At 45.2% G+C, this 27,871-nt stretch overlaps 1 protein-coding gene across 4 annotated transcripts; it reads left to right on the forward strand.

The window, feature by feature from the left end:
* Positions 1-4,537: 4,537 nt before the first annotated feature.
* NR4A2 (nuclear receptor subfamily 4 group A member 2) lies at positions 4,538-22,599 on the forward strand. 4 transcript variants are annotated; one of them, XM_055292080.2, is made up of 8 exons: positions 4,538-4,986; positions 16,257-16,380; positions 16,859-17,724; positions 18,499-18,628; positions 19,018-19,181; positions 20,103-20,305; positions 20,696-20,874; positions 21,024-22,599. In XM_055292080.2, the coding sequence occupies exons 3-8, from the start codon at positions 16,861-16,863 to the stop codon at positions 21,278-21,280; spliced, it is 1,797 nt and encodes a 598-aa protein (XP_055148055.1). In that variant the 5' UTR covers positions 4,538-4,986; positions 16,257-16,380; positions 16,859-16,860; the 3' UTR covers positions 21,281-22,599. The 4 variants fall into 4 exon arrangements, with proteins under 4 accessions (XP_055148055.1, XP_063465558.1, XP_063465557.1 ...); XM_063609488.1 differs by having other exon boundaries at positions 17,037-17,724; XM_055292083.2 differs by lacking the exon at positions 4,538-4,986 and adding an exon at positions 14,544-14,562 and having other exon boundaries at positions 17,037-17,724.
* Positions 22,600-27,871: the final 5,272 nt, after the last annotated feature.

A 27,871-nucleotide genomic window follows, 5' to 3' on the forward strand; every position in this document is an offset into this window, starting at 1 on the left:
GTACATTTCCCTGCTACTCGCCAGAATTCTCCCCAGTAGGACATTGGGGTCACAACATTGTGCAGAAGATTACACTTCCCTATGTTGGTAAAAACTGTCCACTAAGTTTCCCTCAGGAAACCTAATCATTCTGTCTCTCTCCCCTTGTATGTGCCCATGGGAATCCTTTTAACAGTTTCAGAAAAATATTTTCCCCTTTGAAGCTTCTTCCAGATACTTTGGATTATTTTTCTTAAGAATTTAGGATTAAAAAAAAAAAAGAATTTAGGATTTTATAAAACAAAGCCAGAAATATTCATAGATCATTTTTGTTTGCATTTCCTTTTACCTCTTCTTGGGACAATGAACACCCAGTAGGAGATCTGCTTACAGGGGTGGAGAGGGAGGAGAGAAGCAATAGCAGAAAATACAGGGAGAAGAAAAATACAGACATGATGTAGATTTCAAAATATTATTCCAAGGAATCACATATATAATAAGGTTTCAAATTAGTAATGTAGGTGTTTTCTTCTTTCTCTCTCTCCTTCTCTCGTTTAAGATCTGAGGAGGCGGAGACCATTGGCAAACAAGCTAGTGAATGAGTAGGCCTCACAAATGTGTGATGTAAATTAAGCCTTGACAGGTATTATATGCCACCCTTCTTATTGGCGTGGAATTTATGTCTCAGCCTCAGCTATGTATTTGCCCTGTTCTGACTTACGTGAAGTTAATATTTTGTGTTTATAATTTTTAATATTATGCCCATGGGAAATTGATTTTTTAAAGTGTATTAGGTTTTATCCTGCTTTTCTGAGGACTGAACACTTTATTAGCACTTCTAAGTAGCACATTTTAAAAAAGAATTCCTAGCAAAAGAAATTCAAGGAATAATTGAATTTTCCGTGTATACGGTCCAGTAATTCCTCTCAAAGGGATATATGGATTCAGGCTCCAACTACGAAAACAGAAACTGCTCTGAGTATTTAACATAGGGAGAATTTAATTCAATAAAATTTGTAAAACAGGTGAGAAGAGAGCTAAGAAACCAAAAAAGGGACAGTTATTTTTCAAAAGGATGAAGCCACTATGACTCCAAAATGGAAGAATAAAGGCTGTGATACCGGGGCACAGGGTCAGAGGTCATGGGTCACTTGGCCGAAGCTGGAGTGTGGCGGTGTGGTGGGGAACACCCTAGCTTTTCCTACCCTCCAGTTCTCCACTGTCCTCCTCCAGCTTCCCATTCAAACCCAGCTGGCAACCAGCTCACAAGGAAGCTTGGAAATGCAGCTTGCAGGGATTAGTGTCCCTGTGATATGGACCAGAGGAGGGGAAAGAAGAACCAGGAATGAACCCAAGGGCAAACAAGTCTAGGACCCTAAACCCACACAAAGGATTTTAAAAAATTCATAGTTAACAAATCCTGGTTGGGGGTTGATAATTTATACTAGAACAACAAAGTTGTTTGCAGTGGCTCCCATCAATGGGATACCGAAGTCTGGGCAGCTTGAGGCATTACCCATTAAAATCAGGACAGCCTCATCAGAAGGGCCGGTTATGTGTGTATATGTCCACATTTTTAACTGATGTTGGGAGCCCTATAATTTTCCTAAATTTAGTCACCCTTATTTTTAAGACACTGTCTGCCTGAATTTCTTGGCCTTTTAAATGAAGAAGGCTCCTACCTCTAAATCTGAGTTGTCCCTTTTCTTTCATTTGGAATACTGAGAATCCCTCATCACTTTTCTTGTTAACCTTCTATTTATCCATTGAAGGTTGCTGAGATTTGCTTATACTATAACTTCAGTGATATTTTCCAAGATGAATTTTCATTTCAATCACCAAAACTCTACTGCACAGGATATGGTAAATATTTGTGCTCATTCCTTTGAAGCCTCAACCTGGCTGGCACCACTCTCTAAATATAGATCAGGATTAACTGAGTAATAAGGCAAGAGTTCACTGTAGTTTCTCTAATAAATTCTTCAATACTGTTGCTGTAGAGGAGTCTTTCAAAGGATTTAACCTCAGGTAGACAGAAACTTCAGAAGATTGGGAAATGTTCACATTCTAAAACATTCACTATGTTTGAAAAATTGTAACAAGCTTTATGTTATCAATGAGATCCAGATAAAATATTTTCCATATTTTCAGTCCCCTATTTCACGAATTTCGTTATGTTTTTTTATTTTTGTTAGTTTTGAGGAAACTGGTTGTTTTACTGTATTTCTACTGGTTCTAAAGCTAATCTTGTTTCCTCCCTCCCCTCTAAAATCGGGCATGTTTCAAATTTCGCCAATATATGCTAGTTCTCATCCTATTAAATTTTTAAGGGCAAGGATAATGGAAAATGGAACTCATCACGTTAAAAAGGGATAAGAAGTAAGCAAAGGGCTTTAATTTAAAATTATGAGAGAAGCTCAGTGTTTCAGGAAAATAGCAGTGAAAGAAAAATACCTCTTTATAAGGAGCAGAAGAAAGAACCTTAATGCTAAGTTAAATTAGACACATCAAACATTTTATGGGAAAGAGAGACAGATGTGCTTTTGGAACTGGAAAAATATTGGTTAACTTTTAGTTGTGATCACACTTTGGCGGTGTCTATATGAAGCAAACGTTTTGGCTCTAAACTTGTTTTGCCACTTTTATGTTTTCTGATTCACCAACCTGAAGAAAGAAGAATAAAGTATGTTCTGACTGGTAAGGTAAATCAGAAAACTTTCCCTTGTCTCAATAACACCACTTAGTGATAAACAATTCAGTGTCTTTCAACGGAAACATTCCTTTTAAAAACCACACAAACCAGAAATGGGAGCAAAATTGGAGAAAGTGATCTCATTGCATTTTGCTACCCATAATCCATTTGCTCACATGAGAAAACGTGGTGTTGAAAAGGGCCTGTGACATCATTAGACTGTAAATATGTCTGCTGTCCTGTAAATGAGGCAGACTGTGACAACTGTTTTTTCCTCTTAAAATAGTTTTAATGGTATATTTTAATTCATTATTTTCCTGAAGTGGTCCTAATATATTTTAAGATGTACAAAATTTTAAAATGTCGGAAGACCAAATTAATCTACATTTGTTACCTGTCTCCCATGAGACATTGGGTGCTTACGTTTATTTGATAACACTTTATCCCTGGACACAACAATATCCTTTAACATCCTAGAATGTTAGGGTAGAAAAGGAACTATCAGTCCTTAATGAAGAATATTTGATAACACTTTATCCCTGGACACAACAATATCCTTTAACATCCTAGAATGTTAGGGTAGAAAAGGAACTATCAGTCCTTAATGAAGAAAGTGCGGCAGAGAAAGGCCGTGGTTTCTGCAAGGTGGCACAGAAAAGTACAGTGAAGACATAATTAAAATTCAAATTTCTTTATCTTCTAAACCCCAGCTCAGAGAACCTTCTACTATACCACTTTGCCTCACTAGTGAACTAAGAACCATTTCCCCCAACACTAGTAACTCACTCTACCCATGCCAAGTCACCTTGCTTGCATCTGCAAATTTATATCTACATCTACACCAGCACCTCAGAAAACATGTTCACAGCTGAGACATTTTGCTCAAGACGAAATACAGTTTTATGGTCTATTAATTGATGGTCCCAAGAAAACAGACTACCTCCAGTTGTATGTGGGTACCTTAATGAGTGACAAGTGTCAGGGTGTGTGACAGAATTGCCTGAGTATGGAAGGTAGCAATGAGAGTCTCCACAAAAATATTAATACTTTCCTATAAAGCCCCTTTTAAGTGGGAGCCTTTATTAAAGTCCAAAGTTAAAAAGTAATCTCTTTAACGTTGAGATTATAGACTTTTAGAAAGTTCATTTATGCCATGTTTCAGGCCTACGCTAAGTTCTACGGCAAAAAGACCTGTAAATGCGCCGGAGCTGACAGACTGGGTCCTGGAACCCTTGACCACGCTGCTACTACGGGGCACCCTTTCTATAATACAACCCCCCGAATGAAAACACTAATACAAGCCTGGCCCCACAAAAACCCAGATAATGCTTACGTTGAAGACGACAGGTTTTTCGCTTTTGTTTTCGGTTGAGGACTTAACTACCACAAAAACGCATCCGACCTGTACTAGAATAGGTGTGTGAGGGAGCGGGAAAAGCTCGAGACATTTTAACTGGACTAGAAAGGAATACAGCGATCCCCTCGCTAAACTTGCCACCAAGTTCCCTCCTCGCCATCCCGGGGTGCGGGGAAAACCCCCTCCAGCCCCGGGGCCCCGGCAGCACTCGGGGACGCCGGCACGCCTGGCTCCTTCCCACCCGCGAACGGCGCTCCCCGCAGGGCGCGCCGGGGCGGGGCGGTGAAAGAGGAGCGCGGCGCGAAGGGCCGCGGGCGGCCCAGGAAGGGAGGAGGGAAGCTTGGGAGGCTGGCGGGCGGTTTTATTGTTTCCTTTCGCCCTCCTCCTCCCGCGCCTCGGCCCCAGCGTCACTGGAAAGCCGCCCAGGCCGCCCGGCGGCAGGTTATTTATAGCGCGGGCTGCGCGCGCGTCACGGAGCCCGGCCCGGCTGACGGGGCCGCTGACGCGCTTGGCCGCGGGGCCGAGTCCGCGGGGCTGCGCGCCGGGCGCCGGTGACAATGGGCTTCTGTGTGTGCAGCTGCCGCCGCCGCCGCCGCCGCCGCCGCCGCCGCCGCCGGGGGCCGGGGGCCGGGGGAGGGGGGAGGGGGGCGGGCGACTCCCCGGCTCCTTTCCCTGTCGGCCGCGACCCCCCGAAAGGTAACAGGCCTATTTCGCCCCCGGCCAGGACATGGGCCCTGTGGGCTTTTTTTTTTTTTCTATTTTATCAGTAAGTTCCCCTTGCCCCAGCCTCCGCTTTCACTTCCCGCGTTCCCTCTACCCCAAAAACCGCCCCAACATGTTGAGAGAGGGGCATCTACCCAGCCGGGGGCGGCCACTTTGTGAGCCCCGGGGAGCGGGACCCGTACCAGGCGCGCCAAGCGGGGGATGCGGTGACCGAGGGGCCGGGAGCGCCGGGCAGGTAACGTATCCTGGACCTAGAGTCGGGTGACTTTGTTTGAGGCGGGAGGAGCGGAGCAGGGGTGGGTGTGAACGCCGGCCGGCCCTTCCCCGACTCCTGTCCCCCCTCCTTCGCCCCCCTCGCCTGCGCGCTGGAAGCCAATCTGGGTGTGTAGCGCGGAGAGCGAAAGAGAAACTTCTGCGTGACTGACTAGATGAGGCTCCTCCCGAGAAGCCGAGATAATAGAGGCCCCTCTCCCGCCGCCCGCCTGTTTCTCCTCCCCCGGCCGCTCCCTCCTGTCGCCCCACCCCTCGAAGGCTGCGGACCAGCCCCCCACACTTCCCCCTACACCTCTGGCGGGTTCGCGCAGTGGACGCCCCCGCCCTGCGGGAGGAGGGGCTGGCGCGGATTTTAGGGACTTCCTGGGATGCGGAGACCGGCTCTGAACCATCCCCTTTCTGCTGCCGGGAGCTGGGGAAGCTCGCTGTGGAGCGTCTCGCACGTGGCAGGCAGGCAGAGAACTTGCTGCACCTTTTAGGAAATTGCAATCGATTTGTAATGTACTTTCGCTAATTGGGAGTTCAAAATTAAACTTTAATAAAGCATTTGTGTCGTCTCGTCTAATTGTGAAAGCTTCCATCCGTCCTGGTAGATAGACTCTAAGTCTCAAGTTAATGGCGCTAAGCTAGATCCCCCCCCCCGCCCAAGTACAATTCCGTCAGCCGTCGTCGGCGCAGCTGGATTTCCGTAAGGTACAGATGTTGCTAATGACAGCTTAAGCACGGATGGGCAGATAGCATACGGAATGCAACATGTTGCCATATGGTTCCTTTAGCCTTTCACCTCCAGGGATATCAATCACATATATTCTGGGAGGAACTTAATGACTCTCTGAACAGCAAAATGAATTACCTGGTACAATTTATATCCCTTGACCTGATACGTTATAACAACAGGAAGATAGCATCTCGCAATTTCTGTGGTATAAATTGAGCTACAGAGCTACATTTCAAATTCTACAACATCTATTTGTAGTTTAAGGGGCCTTGTCATATTCTGGCTGTAAAATCTGTTTCTGTATTGCCCATCTCCTTCCCCCTCCTACCTCTGGAGGAAGCAAAATTTATAAAGTTTAGCAAAACTGTGGTGTCGGAAATTGCCAGTCAACTGATTAATAGATGAAGTATGGAGAAATGGAAAATATGACTTCCAGAGCTAGTTACTTCAACAAGAATTAGCCATCTTTAGGAACACCATACTTTAAGCGTACAAAATTAAAGGACTCCGGAAAATGTATTTTCTGCTAGTTGTTTCAGTATAGCTCCTAAATCTATTCATTAACTATTTGAAATTCTCCATTTATTTTCAAACTTCAACCATTCCTACACTTTGGAAATTACAGAAGACAGTTCTCAGAAATATGAAATACAGGAAATGTAAGTAGCACCTCCTCAGCGAACCAGTTTCTGTACCCACAACCCCATGCACTCATGATTTATGTAGCTTAATTTGAATCATGTACATGGTGGTACTGGTAGTTTGCTTTTTCCTCCCAACATATCAGTGACAGCATACTTAAGTTGCTGCTTCTCTCCTAGTGGACTGATTCTGCAATATTTCACAGGTCTCATTTTTAAATATCCTGGTGACTAATAAAATGTTTTAATTGATTGCCTTTAATTTCAGATTATAAACGTGGTCGTCTTACTGTATCCTTTATTTTCTGTTCACTAATACAGATAGATCACACGGGAAGACAATAAGGGCAAAAAGTAAAATAATTTACTAGAATTTCTAAACTTTATGTTTACTTTTACCTACTAAGGGATATCAGAAAGGTAGAGACATACTTTTAAAACTTTTTGCTTCTAGCTCTATGTAAACATTAATTCATGTAAACTAATGACTAGCAGAATGCCCAAGATGGACATGAACAGTCTGAAAAAGTATTTACTTTCAGTCATGTCAAGTTTCAGAAAGTGTTAACATTTTAAAAGTTTGTCTATATATCATGTCCTTTCAGAATTATTGTGAAATTATAAGACGATGCTTCTCCTTTTTTTTTTCCTTTGTAGTGGCTGATTTGTTACCTAGTGCTTGAGTTAGTTCGATAATTTTGATAATTATTATCAAATAAGATCTTTTGTGTGTGTATACAGGAGAAAATCTTATACAGAACACATTAAGATATACATAAGTTATGGCAATCTTGTTTTCTGGGGCTGTTTTTTAAATCTTTTGATGGCTGAGGTTTTATTTCTCTTTGTAGCACCAGCACTCGATGTGTTTTAAATATGATCAGTAGTGATGGTGAGCTTGTCAATAATGACTCCATCTCCATGACTTGTGAATAGGCGGTGAGTGTGTCCTTTAATCGGTCACACAGAACTTGCTTTATAAAGCTGTTATTGTCATGAACAGATATTGCAGTCTTTTGTCAGGCCCAGTGATTATTAAAGTGTTCCTTCTTCAAAAGCCAGGCCAAAAGTCCTGCTGTGCTTCATTTCAGAATTGAAGTCCATTAGTAAATAAAATCCCAAGCCTCACGATTTGCTTTTCCTCAAGTTGCAGGCTTACATATATTTCATTAATAATCTTGGGCCCTTTTGTAGACATAAGTAGGTATATTTTTGGTATATATATATGGCAGCAAAAATAAAATATGTATCTTGCAGCATGACTTTTATTTTAAATGAAGATTTGATGGATGTCCATTGTTACTCTAAATGAGGTGGCTGGCTGCCAAGGGAAACCCTATAGTCAGAAAGTACTAGAATTGTTACTGTCTACAGGGAATCACTTTCTATTTTTTGAGTTCTCAACTTCACCTCCTCCTTTCAATAGTGCCCCTCCATATTGCTAATCTGAGAATTAGTCTGAATATGAAAACTTTTGAAAATATATTTGTGTTGTCCAAGAAAAATTTCACCAGTGTTTCTGGTTGCCTGCTGGTTTTCAGTCTTTATCTTGAGTGGGCATGTTTATTCTAACTGAATGAAGAAAGACTATTGAATTAGGTATATTCCCCATGCTAAGTAATTTTAACTGTGATGTAATCCTAGCTGCTTTCTTATTTTTACTCCCGAATAAATTTAAAATATTTAAGATTGGCCAGGTGTCTGTTTTTCTCAAGGTAACATGGGACAGCTATGGATAGGCATTAGGCCTCTCATAGAACTCTTCATTCAAGTGAGTGTGGCTGAGAGGAACAACCAGGAAAGAGTATAGTGCCCCATTGCACTTGCCCTGTTGGCTTTTCAAATGCAAAATCCACGTTGTTGCATTTGGAAACTTGTTTCTCTGTTTTATGGTATTTCATTTAAGAATTTTTTTTTAACTACCAGTCTGTAAATATTTAACCAGCCAAGCAGGAAACAGCCTTTTATTCTCGACTGTATACAGCTTTTGTTTTCATCTGGGTTAGCATGGTTGCCATGTAAATACCATATAAAATTTGACTTTGGTTGCCTTTACTTTGAAGATTGAGAGGGGCTTCTTTCATTAATCTTGTTTTCTTTCATGTTCTGTATTAAGATATTGAAATACAGTATTGTATACATTTATGGGATTGTGTTTGCATTTATTTAATTTATGTTTCTTTTTTTGAAGCATGTAGCCTTGAATGTTTGTTCTGCCTTTTTTTTTTTTTTCACATCATTACTCTGGTGCTGCTTGATGTAACTTGATTAGCTCCCTCCCCAGTCATGATTGGTAATTAAAATAGGCATTAAAATTAGTCACTTAGCAATTTTGCTGTTCAATTGGCAATTAAATTACTTAATTGCAATTAAAGTCCTAATTTTAATTGGCAAAATGATAGATGTAGATTTAAGATAATATGTATAAATACTTTAATAAGTGTCTATATAAGGATTACTTAATTACTCAACTTCAAGTTTATGCTGTTAACTTTAGAACTTTTAAGTGAGCAATGAAATTTATATTACATCTATTCAAAGGATATGGTAATTAGATTTATTACTTATCACTATAAGGGTCCTTGCTTTAAGTTACTTTTGTAGTGTTAAAATTGTAGGCTTGATAATTGCAGAATTCTGATGAGGAAAAGGGCATATATGTCTTTGTTGCAATATTATCAATACCTTCATTTTTTAAATTAAATTGAGACATTCCATCCACCAATTAGTCTGAGGAAAAAATCAAAAGTGGTTATTTTATCATTAAAGATAGAACAAAAACTAGCCAGCTTGTGATTTACATATAAAAACTTGCAAAATGTATGTATTTTATCTAAATTTAAATAAATGCTATCTAATACTGGTAGTGTTACTAATGTTATTAACTACTTTTAGAATTTGCAGATATTTGATATTTTCTTAGCATGTAGCAACTTATTTTCAGAATCTTTAAACTGTCTTTTAGGACTTTGTACATTTTAGTGATACCCATGTTTACTAAAATTAGCAATGAAATCTAAAACCAAAGTTATTCTTCTTTGCCTAATAAAAAATAGTTCTTAAATAAGAAAATATTAAGTGGTTAATTTAAAAGCAAGTATTTAGGAGATGGTTACTGTGTGTCAAGTATTAACGAAAAAAGAAGGATTTTTATTATGCAAAATACTTTTTGAGTGGCATGAGGTTTTACCATATGTTCAGTTTTATAATTTTAATTTACAAGAAGATGCTTCTAGAAAAAAGAATGCTCTTTTTTTTCTGCACATCTTTACACATTTCTAGTACTGAGTTCTGTATCAAAGAAAAATAATTTTAAAAGTATTTGCGTTAAGTGGTTTTTGGTAAAAATTGGCTGAGAAATACTGAATAAAAGCTACAACTACCCAAAATGTGAATATTAACAAAGCAATTGACTTGTTCTTTAATCATCCTATGAGAAAGGAACAAACAATTTGGTCAATTAATATCCTGTCAATGCAAATGAAATGGCAAAAGCAAAACAACAAAAAAAACTTTCAGAAGTAAAAACTAATTTTGTATTTTCAGAAACAGATTTTTTTCAAAGTGAAAATTTATTTCTTCTATCAGTAATGTGACTTACTGCCCAATGGCAACAAATGCTGTGAATTAGTTTGTCCAAATGTAATTTAAAATATATATCTTTTAATGCTAAAAATAGGTTCTACAAAGTAATTTTATTATGAAAAATCTTAAAGTTGCCTCAACTCTTACAGCATAACAGATATGTCTGTCTCACTATATCTGCATTGTAAGGTCTATTCTGAATTCATTTGGGAAGAATGGTGAAATAAATCCCTAAAGGCCTCTTTCCCATGCATTAAAATAGAAAATCCTATGGGATTACATTCATGTTTGCTTTCTAAATTATGCCAAAAGCTCAATTTTATTAAGTATAATTTGCCTAGCCATGCATAAAATAAAATACTTTGGTTTTGATGTGAGTATATGTATTATTTATGTTGATTTTTAATGAAAATATGTTTACATGTACCAATATGTTCTGCTTAATATTGGTTAATGTCATAAAAGATAATATAGTAACATTACCTTCCTAAATGTTTTTCTGTGGTCATCCAATAGTGTTTCTTAATAGTAATGCTTTTTAACTTATTTCAATTGGTTTCAAAAGAGAATAGGAGCAATTTTTACTCCCATTTTAAAAATCGTTAAGAAAATAGACCTTCATTGTGGGGTAACTTTACACATTTATACATGGCAATAGTTTGAAGTTATATCAGCTGTGGGGGCCTGAAAAAGCCATTATTGTCATTTTAATTGAGTTATAAAATACTTTATTTGAACTATTTATGTTCAAGAATCTTGAAGGGTTGCAGTCATATAAATGCAGAATTTCAGTTTCTTTTAGCCTAAAGCATCGTTTTAACATTTTCTGAAAGGTTGTTCAATTCTACATTTTGATTCCATATGTGTAATTAAATCTGTATGCACAAAAGCATTCTCTTATGTACTAGCAAATATACCCACAGGAATCTCCTTCTAAACTATAATTTATTTAAACATGTAATCATAGGATTTTAAAACATGCTTTCATTTTTCCAAACTGTATGCCAATTTGAACTTCTTGGTGATAAAATGAGAGATTTTATTACCAGTTTGATTGTTTCCTTCTGTGACCTAACAGTGAGTTAAGCATGAGCAGGAGGAAATAAAGAAAATCTTTTGTGAACCTAATCCCATGTGTTAAAACTGTTTCCCTTTTGGAGAAAACAGAATAGAATCAAAAATTTTTAGTTATTTATGAATTCCAGCACAATATGAATATTTGGGCCTGCAGCATTCTCTTTGGTTTAACTTAGGTAGTAAATAGCGTGTGTGTGTGTGTGTGTGTGTGTGTGTGTGTGTGTGATTCTCTTGAACGTTGTAGAGTCAGGCCCCCTACTGACTGGATCAGTCAATTACACACACATTGGCGGTGCTACTGAGACATCGTCCCATCACAATCTGGTGAGGAAAACTAGTCTGGGGTTTTGAGCGTGGCCTTTTTTTTTTTTTTTTTTTTTTTTTTTTTTTTTTTTTAAAAAAAAACACTTTCTGATCTATATGCTGAATCCTTTCCAACCCAGCTCATCCGGGCCCTACAGAAACCCCAGCCTAAGATGCAGCTTATTCAAAATTGGTTTAAACGAGTTTAACAGTCTTACATCCGGCGTGTCTTCCTAAGAAACAGTAAAAGCTTCCCAGAAACCAGAATAGGACTTTGAAGAGGAGAGAACTCTTACACAGATGATAGAATAGATGAGAAAGCTCTCCCCTTTCTCTCAATTTATATTTAATTTATATTTAATTTTATACTTAATCATTCTATTCCCAGTTGTTAATAATTGTTATAATAAGCTGCTGTGAAAACGACCCTTCATTCTTGGTTGCATTAAGACTTGGACAAAGGCTGTTATCAGGAAGCCGCACTCGACAGGTTGCTATTAAAGAATAAGGCATCATATTACAATGTTTGGCTTCCTTGGAGCTCACTTTAAGAACTCCAGGACACTTTTCAGCTCTCTGGGGAGGCATTTTCAAATTGTCCCAGGTTCAACCTAACCTAAACTGAATGTGTTTTTAATGGCAATGAGGGAGGGGGAAGCGTGCAGAGTGAATGTATCTCCTTAAACGGGAGTATGTGTATGGAGGCTGGTGGTTACAACCTTAAAGTTCTACCGGCCCCCGTTTTCCTAGGACTATATTAAAAAATAATAACTGCCATCCCGGCGTGCCTGTGCTTGAGTTTCCGACTGCCTGAAAATAGTGGCCGGGAGCCTCGCCCACCGCGGGGATCAAGGAAAGCTTCCCGTGGCCGCACCCTGCTCCCTCGCGGAAGGGGAAGGGAACCCGGGAGGGCGCCTCTGAGCTGGAGTTGCTGCTATTTTGGGCCCAGCCTGGCCGGTGCGTCAATGCCTGCGCCCCTGCGTCACCGCCACCCCCACCCCCTTCCTTCTCCCCAGCTCTCCAAACTCTCACTTTTTCCCTTTCGTTCGCATGGAATCGCTTCTGCCCACGGGGCGCTGACGCTACCGAACTCATGCTAATATGCTATTCTTCGCCCTCCCCTCCTCATACCCCTGCTCACACACCCTCACCCGCCACCACAACCCGCCCCCCCCACCCACTTCCTGGTTTTATTTTTTTTCTCGCGCCCGCTAGGGCATCGCCGAGCGGCGGCAGCGGCGGCAGCAGCAGCGGCAGCCGCAACATCTGGGGGAAACTTAAGGTGGTCACGTAGGTTTCCCCGAGGCTGCGGCGCAGAAGAGCCCGCGGCTTCCTGGGGCAGCCGCAGGGCATCTGATGGCAACGCCTCCCCAGCCGCCGGCGAGCTGGGGGCAGCAGGGAGTAGGCAAAGGCGGGGCTGCAGATTAGGGTTGAGCAGCCCGGGATCCTGAATAGTTCCACGGAGCCATCAGCCGGTACTGAGAATACAAGTAGGGGGGCAAGTTGCAAAAGGGTCCCGGCGGCCTGGAAGCGAGCCACACCGAGAAAGGAGGGGCTGCTGGGACGCTCTGCGCCAGTAGAAAAGCGGGGGCGGCTCCGAACTCTCCCTCCCAAGGCCCGGCCGCTGGAAGCCCCGCTGGAGAAGCCCTGGGAAGCCCTCCCAGCTCCGGCGGGGAGACGGGGAGGGGGCTTGCCCTCCGGAGCTGTGGCGTTGCCTTTGCTAGAAAGCTCCCTGCGCCCTCGGCGTGGCGAGGGGAAATGACTTGCAAAGCAGAATCGGCGGCGACTCGGACGGCTGCGGGGGTGGGACACGCTCCCACAGCCAGCTCGGGGCCCCTCTCCCGGCTGGGCTGTAGGCTCACACCTTACGCTTTGCGGAGACGCTGCCCCCAATCCCCACCCGCTTCGCTTTTCTTGTCCAGTCTTTCTGGGCTCTAAGATTGAGGCTGTGATAGACCTTGTGTTTCAAATGAAGGTCGATTTATTTCCCTAAAACTCGTGGAAGGGGTACAAGTTGGTGGGCACCGAGGAGTATCGAAAGAGAGTTTGCAGAAGGTGGGAATCAGAGTACCTTTCTGCAGAAGGCGCACCTGTTGCCTGCTGCTCGGCTGCATTGCCTGCGAAAGGAAAAGGGGCGACGCTTCACTCTGACTTTTGGGGTTTCTAAAGAGCTGGGTCACGGTCACTGTCTACCCTCTCCCCTTCCTCACCCCTCCCACGCACCACGTCCTCCATCGAACGTGGGCACTGCATGGAAATAAGGAAACAGAAAAATAGGCCCTACCCCCACTCCCATTCCCTTTCAGATGGGAGTGTGCGGGGTGGGGGTGGGGGGGGAGAGAGAGAGAGATAATGAGAATGAATATATGCCAGAAGAGGAGAAGGCCTGGGACAGGAAAAGGGAGTAAAAGGGGATGAACCGGGTAGGGAAATCCCACCCGAACTGCGTGAGCCCTCTGAGCGTCTCGTGTCATGGGACATCTGTAAGCTCTTCCGCTAAGGGGGTGACGAAGGTGGGTGGGAGAGGTTAGGGCGCTGCAAGGCACATCCCATTCCGTGCGGCTCCAGGTGCGTGCTACCTGGCCCACGCCGGCCTTCCCTTCCGCCGGTGCTTTTGTTGCACCCTCCCCACATGTGAGCGGCCGAGCCGCTGCGAGGGCGCAGGGGCTTCGGGGAAAGTGAAGTGTCGCGGTGCTGCGGGCTGCGCGGACCTGGGAGAGGTCACACCTCTTTCGGAAAAAAAAAGAAAAGAAAAAAAGAAAACACCAAAAACCACCCAAGTTGGCTACCAAGGTGAACGCAGAGCGGTTCCCACCTTAAAATCGGCCCTGCTCGTGACGTCAGGTCGGAAATATACCAAAGCAAGCGCGGGCCAGGAGTCCAGGGAGCGCGGCAGCGCGGCGATTGGGCGGCGGGCCGCTGACGCGCGCTGACGCGCGGAGACTTTAGGTGCATGTTGGCAGCGGCAGCGCGAGCCACATAAACAAAGGCACATTGGCGGTCAGGGCCAGTCCGCCTGGCGGCTCGCGCACGGCTCCGCGGTCCCGTTTGCTTGTCCAGCCGGCCGCCTGTCCCTGCTCCCTCCCTCCGTGAGGTGTCCGGGCTCCCTTCGCCCAGCTCGCCCACCCCTCCCCGACCCCGGCGCCCGGGCTCCCAGAGGGAACTGCACTTCGGCGGAGTTGAATGAATGAAGAGAGACGCGGAGAACTCCTAAGTGAGTAGATGCAGCCCATGCAGTTCGCCTTCTTTTATGCTTTTTCCTTCTTTTGCACGTCTCTTCTTTCCACTTGTGTGGGACAGGTTCTCTGGAAGTGGGAGCCAGAGGCTTCTAGTGAGAGTGGGACCGAAGGATGGGGAGTGCGTGCGCGCAGTTACCGGGGGCATTTGTTCGAACTTCGGCTTTGGCACTAGTGGGGAGTTGGCTCTCGACAGAGGCTTCCAGGCTCCTCATTGGTAGACGTGGAAGGGAGACTCCACAGTTTGGGAGCTGAGGACTAGCCCGCGGAAATGTGCGCAAAGTTTGCTGTTAGTGAGGAATTGATTGTGGCCTGTGAACACGGAGACTCCAAGTCCTATGTATACGAGGGAAGCTGCCCACAAACTGACAGGGAGAGAAAGTTCTTCAGTTTATGCGTTGCTTGGGAACTGTGTCTCCGCGGCTGGCCAGCGCGCGATGTTTCCCTGGTATTGTTGAGTAAGGGTGGTGTTGGTAGCGTGTCCTGTTACTAAGTTGCCTGAAATTTCTGGTTTTGACATATGCTGTCCTTGGGTTTGCGAATGTGTCAGAGAGAGAGAGAATATGAATGTGTAAAGAGTACAGTTATGAAACTGTGGAGCTACCAGGGGGTTAATATCCAACACAGGAATATCTCTAAGGGCTGTGGGGTTCGAGTCTCCTTTCTGCTTTTTCTGGGTAATCTCCCACCCACCCCCACCACCACTATGAAGCAAGATTGTGGGGGAGGGGAAAGAATAAAAAGAGAGGATACTGGCTTTCTTTTTTCATTAGTAATAAGATTGACTGTGCTCTAGAATGCCTTCCAAGTGGGAACATCTGAAAATTACTAGGACACAAGAATGCCTTGTTCCAGAAAGGCAGATCGTGGAAGGCATTATGGGGAAGGTGTTCATCTTGCTGTGCTGGGAAACACTTCTAATATTGGTGCCAATACCATATAAGCAGTATGTCCCCCCTCTGCAATTGACCTAAGAAGCTCCTGGAAAAGTAGATCCCCTCTTCCCACCTTGTGACCATCAAGCCTGGTGACCATTAAAGATGCTGAATGACAAGTTTTCTGGAAAAGTGAACGTCAATTTATCTGTAGCTCCAATCCCAGTGCTCTGTCAAAAGCACTTTAGAAGTAAGGATGCTTCCACTCAAATTGCCTTCTCAGTCAAGGCCTTTCTAACATTTTGTAAGGGGGAAGATTGTTTTCTCATTTTATATTCTTGACTTCTACTTTCTTCCCCTCTACCAAAAGAAAAGGCAATTTCACCACAGAAAAAAAAAAAAATGCAAGAGAAGGTTCCAATGCTGTATTTTCAGACTCTAGTCTTCATACTGAGGTCCTGAATTAACCTAAGATGGAAATGACCTCTCCACCTACACTATAGCAAAGGGGCCAGTTCATTACATCATAAATGTTAAATGAGTTCATGGACTAGCTTTCCTCTTGCAGGATCCTCTCTCTGCAAGGATTTACACAGTGCAATGGGTGGTATTTTCTGTTGTTTCAAGTCATTTCTTTTATACATTCATTTTAAGTGCTGTGTTTGGTAAAGGCTTCCCACTCATTTCCAATGAGACAAACAGGGAAGGCATGGAAGGGCCTGCCTGGTGAGTCTACATATGCCCAGCTGAATCTCTGTCGGGAAGAAACCCTGAAGCTTCCTGTGTCTGTATTTCAGGGAGGAGATTGGACAGGCTGGACTCCCCATTGCTTTTCTAAAAATCTTGGAAACTTTGTCCTTCATTGAATTACGACACTGTCCACCTTTAATTTCCTCGAAAACGCCTGTAACTCGGCTGAAGGTTAGTGCAACTTCATTTCTTTCCTTTAGTCTTCGGAGTTCCCCAAACATCAAGAAACAGGACAAGGCAAACCCTGTAACTTAAGGTTTGCCCGACCCATCGCCTTCGGGAACAACTTTCTCATTGTGAAATTCAACTGCATTTCTAGATGGTCATTTCTAGAAAGAGACTGCTGAATCTGAGCTTCAGAGAAGAGGCTCATCTGAGTGGGATGAGTGGGGGGCATGGGGGAGATGTTTGGAAATACCCAGGAGTGTAGACCCTCAGTAGCTTTTTAGCTCTGGGTCTTTATTTGGTTAGTCTTTCCACGCCCTACACTGTTGTTCTGCAGCATTCTCTCTCTCCTGCCCTTCCTCTTGCGCCCCTACATGCTCTCTGACTGCCGCGGGCTGCCGGTGTAGCTCCAGGTGTACCCGAGCCCGGGAGAAAGTGTTCAGTTGACCAGGCTGAGTGTGTTATCACCCTGTTTCATTTCCAGCCATGCCTTGTGTTCAGGCGCAGTATGGGTCCTCGCCTCAAGGAGCCAGCCCCGCTTCTCAGAGCTACAGTTACCACTCTTCGGGAGAATACAGCTCCGATTTCTTAACTCCAGAGTTTGTCAAGTTTAGCATGGACCTCACCAACACTGAAATCACTGCCACCACTTCTCTCCCCAGCTTCAGTACCTTTATGGACAACTACAGCACAGGCTACGACGTCAAGCCACCTTGCTTGTACCAAATGCCCCTGTCCGGACAGCAGTCCTCCATTAAGGTAGAAGACATTCAGATGCACAACTACCAGCAACACAGCCACCTGCCCCCCCAGTCTGAGGAGATGATGCCGCACTCCGGGTCGGTTTACTACAAGCCCTCCTCGCCCCCGACGCCCACCACCCCGGGCTTCCAGGTGCAGCACAGCCCCATGTGGGACGACCCGGGGTCTCTCCACAACTTCCACCAGAACTACGTGGCCACTACGCACATGATCGAGCAGAGGAAAACGCCAGTCTCCCGCCTCTCCCTCTTCTCCTTTAAGCAATCGCCCCCTGGCACCCCGGTGTCTAGTTGCCAAATGCGCTTCGACGGGCCCCTGCACGTCCCCATGAACCCGGAGCCCGCCGGCAGCCACCACGTGGTGGACGGGCAGACCTTCGCTGTGCCCAACCCCATTCGCAAACCCGCGTCCATGGGCTTCCCTGGCCTGCAGATCGGCCACGCGTCGCAGCTTCTCGACACGCAGGTGCCCTCACCGCCGTCGCGGGGCTCCCCCTCCAACGAGGGGTTGTGCGCTGTGTGTGGGGACAACGCGGCCTGCCAACACTACGGCGTGCGCACCTGTGAGGGCTGCAAAGGCTTCTTTAAGGTGAGCACTGGCGGGAGCGGAGTAGGCAGGTAGGGAGCCCCTAATGCCCGGGACCCCGGAGTGTGCCCTCCGCCTAGGTGCCAGCAGCCCAGCCCCAGCTCTCCGGGGACTGCCCAGCTCCCCGGGGTCCGCCGAAGCTGCCCTGCAGGAGACCACGGGCTGCGGTGGGGACTTCCGGGTGTCTGAGAAAGGGAAGCAGAAAGACTGGGAGGCCAGGGTCGCATCCCTCTCGCACTCAGCCGACCCCACCCGAAGTTGCTGGAGCCGGAGTTGGAAGAGGGTCATTTGCATGTGCTAGGAGCTGTCTTCCCTGTTCAGAATGAAATTGGTTAGGACAGAGAACCGTGTCTGAGCTAACCAAGTGGAACAGAATTCCCTATGGTCAAATTAAGTGATCTCTTTATTTCGCCATCCTGATTGAATAATCTTATCATTTTAAATAGAGAAGGTCTCCAAGGAATGTAAATAATATGAATGCCCACGGATTTGTATTTACTGAGCGTCTCCTTCTCCTTCTCTTGGCATATAAAACACAGCAAGGAGCGGCAAGGTTAGCTCAAATGTTAACGCTATCAATTTTCTTCTGTTAAATGCCCTGGGGGAGGAAAAAAGAAAAGAAAGAAAAGGAAGAGAAAAAAATAAAATGGAATTATGTGTATGTGTTTGTTTGTGGGGAGGAATCATAGACCCCAGCCACATAATAGAAATTTTCTCCGAGTTGCCTGATTTTCAAAAGAAGAAAAAAAAGTTGGTCTATATTGTCTCCTTTTGCAGCGCACAGTGCAAAAAAATGCAAAATACGTGTGTTTAGCAAATAAAAACTGCCCAGTGGACAAGCGTCGCCGGAATCGCTGTCAGTACTGCCGATTTCAGAAGTGTCTGGCTGTTGGGATGGTCAAAGAAGGTAGGTTGGGGGGAGCTGCCGACCCTCCAGTTTGCGCCCTTAGGAAACCACTGCTCATACTCCAGCATCATGTTCCACTTCCCGGTGCTGGGGATCTCCGACACCCCCTCAGTCTGGCCTCCAGGACCCTGCAGCTGCCTGCTTGCCCGGCCTCCCCTAGAGAAAGCCGCCAGGCCCTTCTCTCCTTTAACTATACGACCCATTTGGAGGAAGACATAAAATAACCCCGCATTTTTTAATGCTTCTAGTCAGTAAAGGCTTTACAAGCACTGGGGCCCTGAGCTGCTCAGCCTGGTGCCCCGCGGCTGCGGCCTTCCCCGGGGAGGGACCGAGGCAGCAGCTGGGCCTGGGCTCGGAAAAGCGGCGCTAACAGGGCTCTTCCTTTGCAGTGGTTCGCACAGACAGTTTAAAAGGCCGGAGAGGTCGTTTGCCCTCGAAACCGAAGAGCCCACAGGAGCCCTCTCCCCCTTCGCCCCCGGTGAGTCTGATCAGTGCCCTCGTCAGGGCCCATGTCGACTCCAACCCGGCTATGACCAGCCTGGACTATTCCAGGGTAAGAAGCTGGCGGGGGGGATATCATGTGGACAAACCGACAGATGGGCAGGACCCCTCCCCACATCCACCATTAACTCTCAGATTCAATGGGGGTAAAGTAGGCAAGCAAGGCTGTATATGCCTCGCAGCTCTGGCCAGGGCCTCAGGATTCAGACCTTCAGACAATCCATGTAGCTGGGGGCATAGACATGAGGACAGGACAGAGGAAGGAGGAGAGGGACACGCCACAGGGTTTGAAGCTGTGTGAATTCCCACTACCCCATCACCCCTCCTCTTTCATATACACCAGTGCCTCTACCATGAAATCCAGGGGCTGTACAAACTCTCCCCCTTCCCAATCTACTTTATTCCCAGTCCTCCGTAGAGATAGCTGCTTTAATCCTCATCCTTCCTGGCATTGTGCTGGGGAAGGATGTGGGGCCTGTCTGGGGGTCAGGGAAGAGAAGGAGAGGGTGTAAAGAATGGCAGTGGGGTGGGGGATCAAGTGGTCAGATCCTTTTTACTCCAGCTGTGAAAAATATGTGGGCTTTAATTGGAGGAAGTATGTTGAGCAAACCTGGTAGCGACTGCAATTTTATTAAGATTTGCAAAAGGGCGTCTCAGCTCGAGGCCCACTCTGGGACTAGCATGAATACTAACGTGTCAATTGTTTTGTGGAGATAAGAGTGAACGTTTCCCAGGGCTGGATGGCACTGTATTTAGTCTGTATGGAAATGGTAATTTACATATTTAAAGCAGCGACCTCGTGGCACCATCCCTAATTGAATTAATTGCCCCGGAACATCTAATTTCCTTACTGGTCAGAGAGAGGTTTAATTGTTATAAAAACCTGGCTCCCCTACTAGAAACGGGGTTAGCAATTTCACGGGTTATATATTTTAGAGAACCTCATTAAGTGCTTTTTAAAATGAAATTCCAGTTCCAGGCGAACCCTGACTATCAGATGAGTGGAGATGACACCCAGCATATCCAGCAATTCTATGATCTCCTGACTGGCTCCATGGAGATCATCCGGGGCTGGGCGGAGAAGATCCCTGGCTTCGCAGACCTGCCCAAAGCCGACCAAGACCTGCTTTTTGAATCAGCTTTCTTAGAACTGTTTGTCCTTCGATTAGCATACAGGTAATGAGGGAGGGAGGAGACAATCCAGGGAGGTTGTGAGAGAAATCGAGAAAGGAAAAGAAAGGGAGGAAGGGAAACCAGAGGGTGGGGTAGAGAAACAGACAGAACAGGAAATGAAAGTCGGAGAAAGGAAGAAAAAGAAAGAAAACAAAAAAAGACAAGGGAAGGAGCGAGCCCAGAAGCCTTGGATGAATGGAATGGAGGTGGGATAGGGGGCGTTCTTGATTGTTATGAAATTAAACCCTTTCAAGGTCCACTGGTCTACATTTTATTAACTCTTCAGTAATTAGGTGCCTCTTAAATCCCTCATTTATTGCTCTTCAAGTAATTAGTTGTTTAGCTTTTCTCTCTCTCTTTTTCTCCCCTCTCTCTCTTTGGTATTAATTGCAGGTCCAACCCAGTGGAGGGTAAACTCATCTTTTGCAATGGGGTGGTCTTGCACAGGTTGCAATGCGTTCGTGGCTTTGGGGAATGGATTGATTCCATTGTTGAATTCTCCTCCAACTTGCAGAATATGAACATCGACATTTCTGCCTTCTCCTGCATTGCTGCCCTGGCTATGGTCACAGGTCAGTACTGCAGGCGCAGGGCGCTTCCCCTCCAGAACTGCCTAGCAGGATTTGTCCTGAGTTTCCCTTGTCACAGATTCTCCTTGGTTTTGCCAACTAGCTAACTGTCTTGTACATTCTTCTTTTGTTTCTGATTATGTTTTCTGCAGAGAGACACGGGCTCAAGGAACCCAAGAGAGTGGAAGAGCTGCAAAACAAGATTGTAAATTGTCTCAAAGACCACGTGACTTTCAACAATGGGGGGTTGAACCGCCCCAATTATTTGTCCAAACTGTTGGGGAAGCTCCCAGAACTTCGTACCCTTTGCACACAGGGGCTACAGCGCATTTTCTACCTGAAATTGGAAGACTTGGTGCCACCGCCAGCAATAATTGACAAACTTTTCCTGGACACTTTACCTTTCTAAGACCTCCTCCCAAGCACTTCAAAGGAACTGGAAAGATAACGGAAACTGTCCAGAGGGGGCAAGTCACATGGGCAGAGATAGCCGTGTGAGCTGTCTCAGCTCAAGCTGCCCCCCATTTCTGTAACCCTCCCAGCCCCCTTGATCCCTAAAGAAAACAAACAAACAAACAAAAACTGTTGCTATTTCCTAACCTGCAGGCAGAACCTGAAAGGGCATTTTGGCTCCGGGGCATCCTGGATTTAGAACATGGACTACACACAATACAGTGGTATAAACTTTTTATTCTCAGTTTAAAAATCAGTTTGTTGTTCAGAAGAAAGATTGCTATAATGTATAATGGGAAATGTTTGGCCATGCTTGGTTGTTGCAGTTCAGACAAATGTAACACACATACACATACACACACACACACACACACACAGACACACACAGACACATCTTAAGGGGACCCACAAGTATTGCCCTTTAACAAGACTTCAAAGTTTTCTGCTGTAAAGAAAGCTGTAATATATAGTAAAACTAAATGTTGCGTGGGTGGCATGAGTTGAAGAAGGCAAAGGCTTGTAAATTTACCCAATGCAGTTTGGCTTTTTAAATTATTTTGTGCCTATTTATGAATAAATATTACAAATTCTAAAAGATAAGTGTGTTTGCAAAAAAAAAAAGAAAATAAATACATAAAAAAGGGACAAGCATGTTGATTCTAGGTTGAAAATGTTATAGGCACTTGCTACTTCAGTAATGTCTATATTATATAAATAGTATTTCAGACACTATGTAGTCTGTTAGATTTTATAAAGATTGGTAGTTATCTGAGCTTAAACATTTTCTCAATTGTAAAATAGGTGGGCACAAGTATTACACATCAGAAAATCCTGACAAAAGGGACACATAGTGTTTGTAACACCGTCCAACATTCCTTGTTTGTAAGTGTTGTATGTACCGTTGATGTTGATAAAAAGAAAGTTTATATCTTGATTATTTTGTTGTCTAAAGCTAAACAAAACTTGCATGCAGCAGCTTTTGACTGTTTCCAGAGTGCTTATAATATACATAACTCCCTGGAAATTACTGAGCACTTTGAATTTTTTTATGTCTAAAATTGTCAGTTAATTTATTATTTTGTTTGAGTAAGAATTTTAATATTGCCATATTCTGTAGTATTTTTCTTTGTATATTTCTAGTATGGCACATGATATGAGTCACTGCCTTTTTTTCTATGGTGTATGAAAGTTAGAGACGCTGATTTTTTTTTCTGATAAATTCTTTCTTTGAGAAAGACAATTTTAATGTTTACAACAATAAACCATGTAAATGAACAGAATTTTGTCTTCTTTTTGGGTCAGGAAAAAATAATGACTAAACAGCAACATAACATACACAGTTGGAGATTAATTTGGAATAGGTCACTTATTCAATATCTGAATTTTAAACTGACAGCCTAAATCTATTCTGGCAAAAGAAATCAGGTGAACCAGAATAATTATCCAGATAATTCAGTAAAATATTTTTTCTTAACCAGAATTTTCCAGTCTGGTGACCAATATTTATTAGAATCAATTTAGAATATCTCAATTCTTTTGTTAACTTTGCAAGTAAGTGTAGCTTTCAGGAGAGAAGTTCTGGAGACCCAAAAGCTTTTGAACTTGAACAAGGTCGGAGTCTTGTCAAGTATTTGTCTTGCACAGTGATTAGGAAGTATCTTTTTAAGACTCAAGAAGTCAACATGGATTTGAGGAGTGTTGTGTGTAATCTCCGATTTTCCAATTTCTCAATTTACAACTGTTGGGTCATGGAGAAAGGGCAAAGCAGTTCAGGCCCTTTGAGCCTTGGTTCACTTTGGCACAGAGCAGAGCTCAGTAGAGGTATTTCTTACAACTCTTTATTTTCCTCATTCAGTGGATGGTGATGAGGTGCAATTTGTAGTTTTAGAATATAATTTCTCCCCTGTAAGTTTCTCAGGTACATGATAAAATATCTGTGTGTTGGGTCTTGGGCCTAGTATAAGCATGTTGTAGCCGGGCCTCTAGGATTCCACCCAGCACCAACTTTCAAAAAAGAAAGGAAACTGATGCTGTAGAAGCTGCTTCCGCTCAGAACCCTTGTCGCTGGGCAGATGAGGTCCAATGAGTTTCACCTTAGGGCAGCCATGAATTCATAGAGAGCATAAGATGCGGACAGTCTCCTTCGCTGACCCTAGTGAATTACAGATGGCCTTTGGGTCACTGAAATTTACGAAGAGTGTTATTGTTTTTAATATGCAGAGTTAGAACTGTAAATTGTCATGAGAGCGCTCAGGTTTTCTTTTGCTTGTTTCCCCTCTTTTTAAAAGACACGTTTTGCTGGTCAGCAAAAAGAGAATGCAGGTCTCGGTGGTAATATAAGGTTATTTTTACGAGATGCGTTTTTCTCCGGGCAACTGAGGGACAAATAGGGTGGCCACATTAAGAGATTAAATAATAACGAAATGTTCAATTTCTTGACTTTCTTGAAAGGATGAGACTAGCCCTATCATTTTGTTTTCACATCTTATGCCCAAGTAAAGCCACAAAGCAGTAAGTAAAGAGAAAGAGAAAAGCTCTTTAGAAATGCTGGGAATCTGCAGAGCCTTCAGCACTCATCTCCCTCGCAGGTGTCTGCAGCACCGAGACAATGACATTCCGTCACACAATCCCCGAGAGTTGAACCCAGAAACTAACTCTGTGACTGGTTCTCCCTTAAGGAAGCGGCGGCGCAACACCCAAGGCCAAAGGGGTGTCGGGTAGTTCGCCTCCCGGGAATTTGGGGTCAAAGTAGGCAGAGATGACGCTCCACCACGTCCGCGTGCCGACTGCACCAGCTCGCTGAACATTCAGTTGTGATTCTTAAGTTGCAAATTGGCTAGTGCCTTTTCTGTTTCACAGAGTCGCTGTCAAACTCCCGGCCGCGCACCGAGTTGCTCGGGTAAAGAGCGTCGCATGCATTGCCCCTGCATCTTTTCAGATGCAGCTGAGGACTTTTCTTGTCCTAATGTTTCTAGGAGTAAAGTGAGGAAAAACAACAAACACGCTACATTGCCAAAAGCCAGACGTTGCATGACCTTCTTCAGAAAGAGATTAAACTTTGTAATGAGGGCTTCATACCGCCCTGGTATTCCCACGTCCTCTTAAGCATTTCAGTTATTGTGCATCGTTCCAGCAATGGAAAATATATGATCATTGTTCCGAAGACATGACCATACAGTTCTCAGCTCTGAGGGAAGGTCTAATTTTAAGTCTTTGCTATCTAGCCCCATTTTGAGTTTATGGAAAGATGCCCTTAATTCAAAGCTCGAGTGAGCAGTGAGCAGCGCTGGTCGCCTGCTCCTTTCTGAGGTCTGCCTTTCTGCGGTCCAGGCGACCGCCACAATTTCTTTGGGTGCCCTGCTGGCCTTCCGCTGTGGATGGGTGGATGTGTGTGTGTGTGAGAGAGACAGAGAGAGAGTGTATTTGGGGTACCGATTCTCACAAGAGACGTATGTAAGGCCCAGGGAGCCGATGGCGCCCTGCAGTGACAGCGGCACCCAACGACCTTATCTTGTGTATTTCTTTCTGGCGCTGAACTCCATTCCTAGATAGTTTAGGTGCCTCCTCCCCTAAAAAACACCGGTCATAAGTCTTACGGGGCCACTGGTTCTCTGCATGCAAGGAGCACAACAAGGAGATATAGATACTCTTGAAAACTTAAGAATGTCATTTGAAGGTTCATTTTCACTTTGCTTGGAGAATCTCTTGGCTTTCTCGGTGTCAGTGCGTCAACGAGAATATCAAATTATCTAATTGTATTTTAAACCTAGGCGACAGCATTGCAGAAATGTTTCCAAGATACAAACAGACCTGTGAGGGAAAAGTTTAATTTCATTGCAATATTTTGATCACAGAGTTTTCCAGTACAGGATACATTTCCATCTCGCCAGGTTCTATACAGGGGAGTGACACCAGAGCACTTCTAGGCATTGCGCGTGTTGCGCATCTTCGAGCCACCAGCTCCCCGCCTCGCGTCGCACGCTCGTCCATTTCCTTTTGTATCCGCCGCGCGGCAGCGCCGAGGTGCCGAGAGTAAAGGCTGAGGGGCTCCCCGCCTGGGCCTCGCCTCTCTCTGTGGAAGACTCGCTTGTCTCAAGCCCCGATGCTCTCAAATCCAGGTCAAAAATGGAGACAGGTTCCCTCAAGGTGGAAGGGGAAAGGAGAGTATCTATTCTTGGAAATTTTAAAACTTTTTCTCAGTATTATTTTGACTATTGAATAGAGGCCTGGAAGTTAGTTTCTCGTACATTCTTCTGCAAAGGAGATTGTAAGGTCCCCTCCCCACTTGTCCCGGCTGTCAGAATAGGAACGCTTGCATCGTGGCCGCACCCTGGAATTTGTCAGGATTCCAAGCTTCCCAGGCAACTATGGGCTGGGACTGACTCAATTTTGGAGTCTCATGGAGGAGGAAGAGGGTTTGGGGTCTCAGCCGACGCCCAGTTAACCCTTCTTCCCCATAGGGCTCAGCCACGACTTAAAAAAAAAAGCGCACCCAATTCCAAGTCTTCGAGAAAGTTCTGCTTAGATCGGTGCATCCGACAGAACTCGAACCCGAGCAATCACGTTTCGCACCCCTGCATTTATTGTGTTCAGTCGATACTGGCTGACTTTGCTGGTAAAGCAAGATATGAATTCCAAACAGGTCATCACTTTTTAGTAATTCGTTTTTAATAATAAAATGAACATACGGAAATCCCCATTTTACTTTTAAATTTTGCTAGAAACCAAAATATTGCTCATGACTATTTAGGATGGCAAGACTGTCATTTAAAGTCATTTTCCTTTAGTATGTTCCCCGAGACCATTAGGAGCGACAGCTGGGGCCGCAAGAAAGATCTTTCCTCCGACTTTTAATTTGCCTTTCCTTAAGAAAAGTCCAGCTTCCGTCGGAGGGCGCCTGGTGGAGCGGTCCTGGCGCGGGAAAGCAGGGCCCCACCCCACGCTGGGGGCGCTCGAAGAGAGCGGCAATTTTGGTCCCTAGCCGCGACGTGCGCTCTGGGCCCTGCAGACAGTGGCGGGAGAATTCTGGAAAGCAGGGTTCTTGCCGCGTACTCCCCACCCCCACCCCCACGCCTTCTTATTAGTCACCCCCCAACCCCTCCTCCCAGCATAGTCTTATTTCGAGGCTTCGGAATTACTGGAGAGGACTTGTGTCCGAGATCCGCCCTGAGGCGAAAATGGAGACACAAGCCCTCCTGCTCTGCCCACTGCGTTTTGGAGACGTAGTTTGACTTTGCTGCTTGCAGTCGTAGACTTTGCGGAGAGAACCCTGGAGTAATTAGACGCATTCACTTGGGTGAACTTTGTTTCCTCGGTGTCCCTCCCTTTCCTCCTCGGCTGCTCCCTGCGTCTTTCTCAGCTGTTCTACATCCCCCCGCCCCCCACCCTCAGGGCGAAGGCCGCAACAGGCTGCAGTCGGCTCTAGGTCGGGTCTGGTGCGCTAGGGCACGAGCACAGGAGGCGGAGCGCGTCTGCTGCTTCTCCCTGCACCCATCGATTCCCGGTCAGTCTCTGGTCTCTTGGAACGCTGAGCTGGGCTGGGGCGACCTCCCACGCGACCCTGAGGAAAACTCTTTTTCTAGTGGTGAGGGCGCACAAAAGGGCGGGGCAGAGGCGCGTCCGCACCTCGTGGAGGTCTAGGAGAGGGGCCAGACGCCCATGCCACAACCGTGCTCCACACGTGTGCTCACGACCCAAAGCTCTGAAGATCGATTGCGCGTCCCCGCCCCGCTTTCAGGTCTCCTCGCAACGCTTGTAAGGAGCCCTAGGCCTGCGAGCGCTGGAGCGAGCGTCTAGTCAAGTGGCCAGATCAGGGCTGCGCCTGTGTGGGCCTTGGGGCCGCCTGTACGCTTATCTTCCCGCGGCTGGGAGCGCTCCTTCTTCTCTTCAAGATGCTGACTGCGGGCCGCTCGCTGCCCCCTTCTTGGCTTAGCTGAACCCTGTCGCGCCCAGTTTAACTGGACACAGCGCCGAGCCAGCACCTGGATCCTAGGAGAGCTCAACTTCAACGCTTTTCTCCTCATTTCTTATTCCCACACTTAATCTTTCTCACTCCCATTTTTTCTTATTTCTATCTCAACCTGTGTTTAGATAAACTAGGATTTCCAGGACATGTGTCACCCGTTCTAGCAGATACAATGCCCAAGTTTCTGCTAGAGACGTCCCTGGTACAGTAGAGGGCGGCTGCTGCGAGTGTGAGAAGTCTTTCATCGGGTACTAGAGGGACTTCCAGAGGGATTGAGTCTACCACGATTTCTTGGCTCTGGAAGCTTGGACGAGAGGATTGTTTTGACAAACTCAAATTAAATTGGGATTTTGAGAAGGGTAAGGACAGAGAGAGGACTCCTCAATAAGCTGCAAGTAGGCCAGTGTTTTTCAAACTGAGGGTCCTGACCCATTAGTGGTTTTCAAAGATACTATATTGGGTTGCCATCAGAATTTTCTTCTAAAGAAATGAAAGAATAACAGAATAGAAATTATGAGGGCTTTGCAGGATAGCAAAAATATAAGACGTCTAAGCATTGTTTGCTGCAATTTTTCTTGGGTG

The sequence above is a fragment of the Symphalangus syndactylus genome, chromosome 9 (assembly GCF_028878055.3).
Source record: "Symphalangus syndactylus isolate Jambi chromosome 9, NHGRI_mSymSyn1-v2.1_pri, whole genome shotgun sequence".
Lineage (NCBI taxonomy): Eukaryota > Metazoa > Chordata > Mammalia > Primates > Hylobatidae > Symphalangus > Symphalangus syndactylus.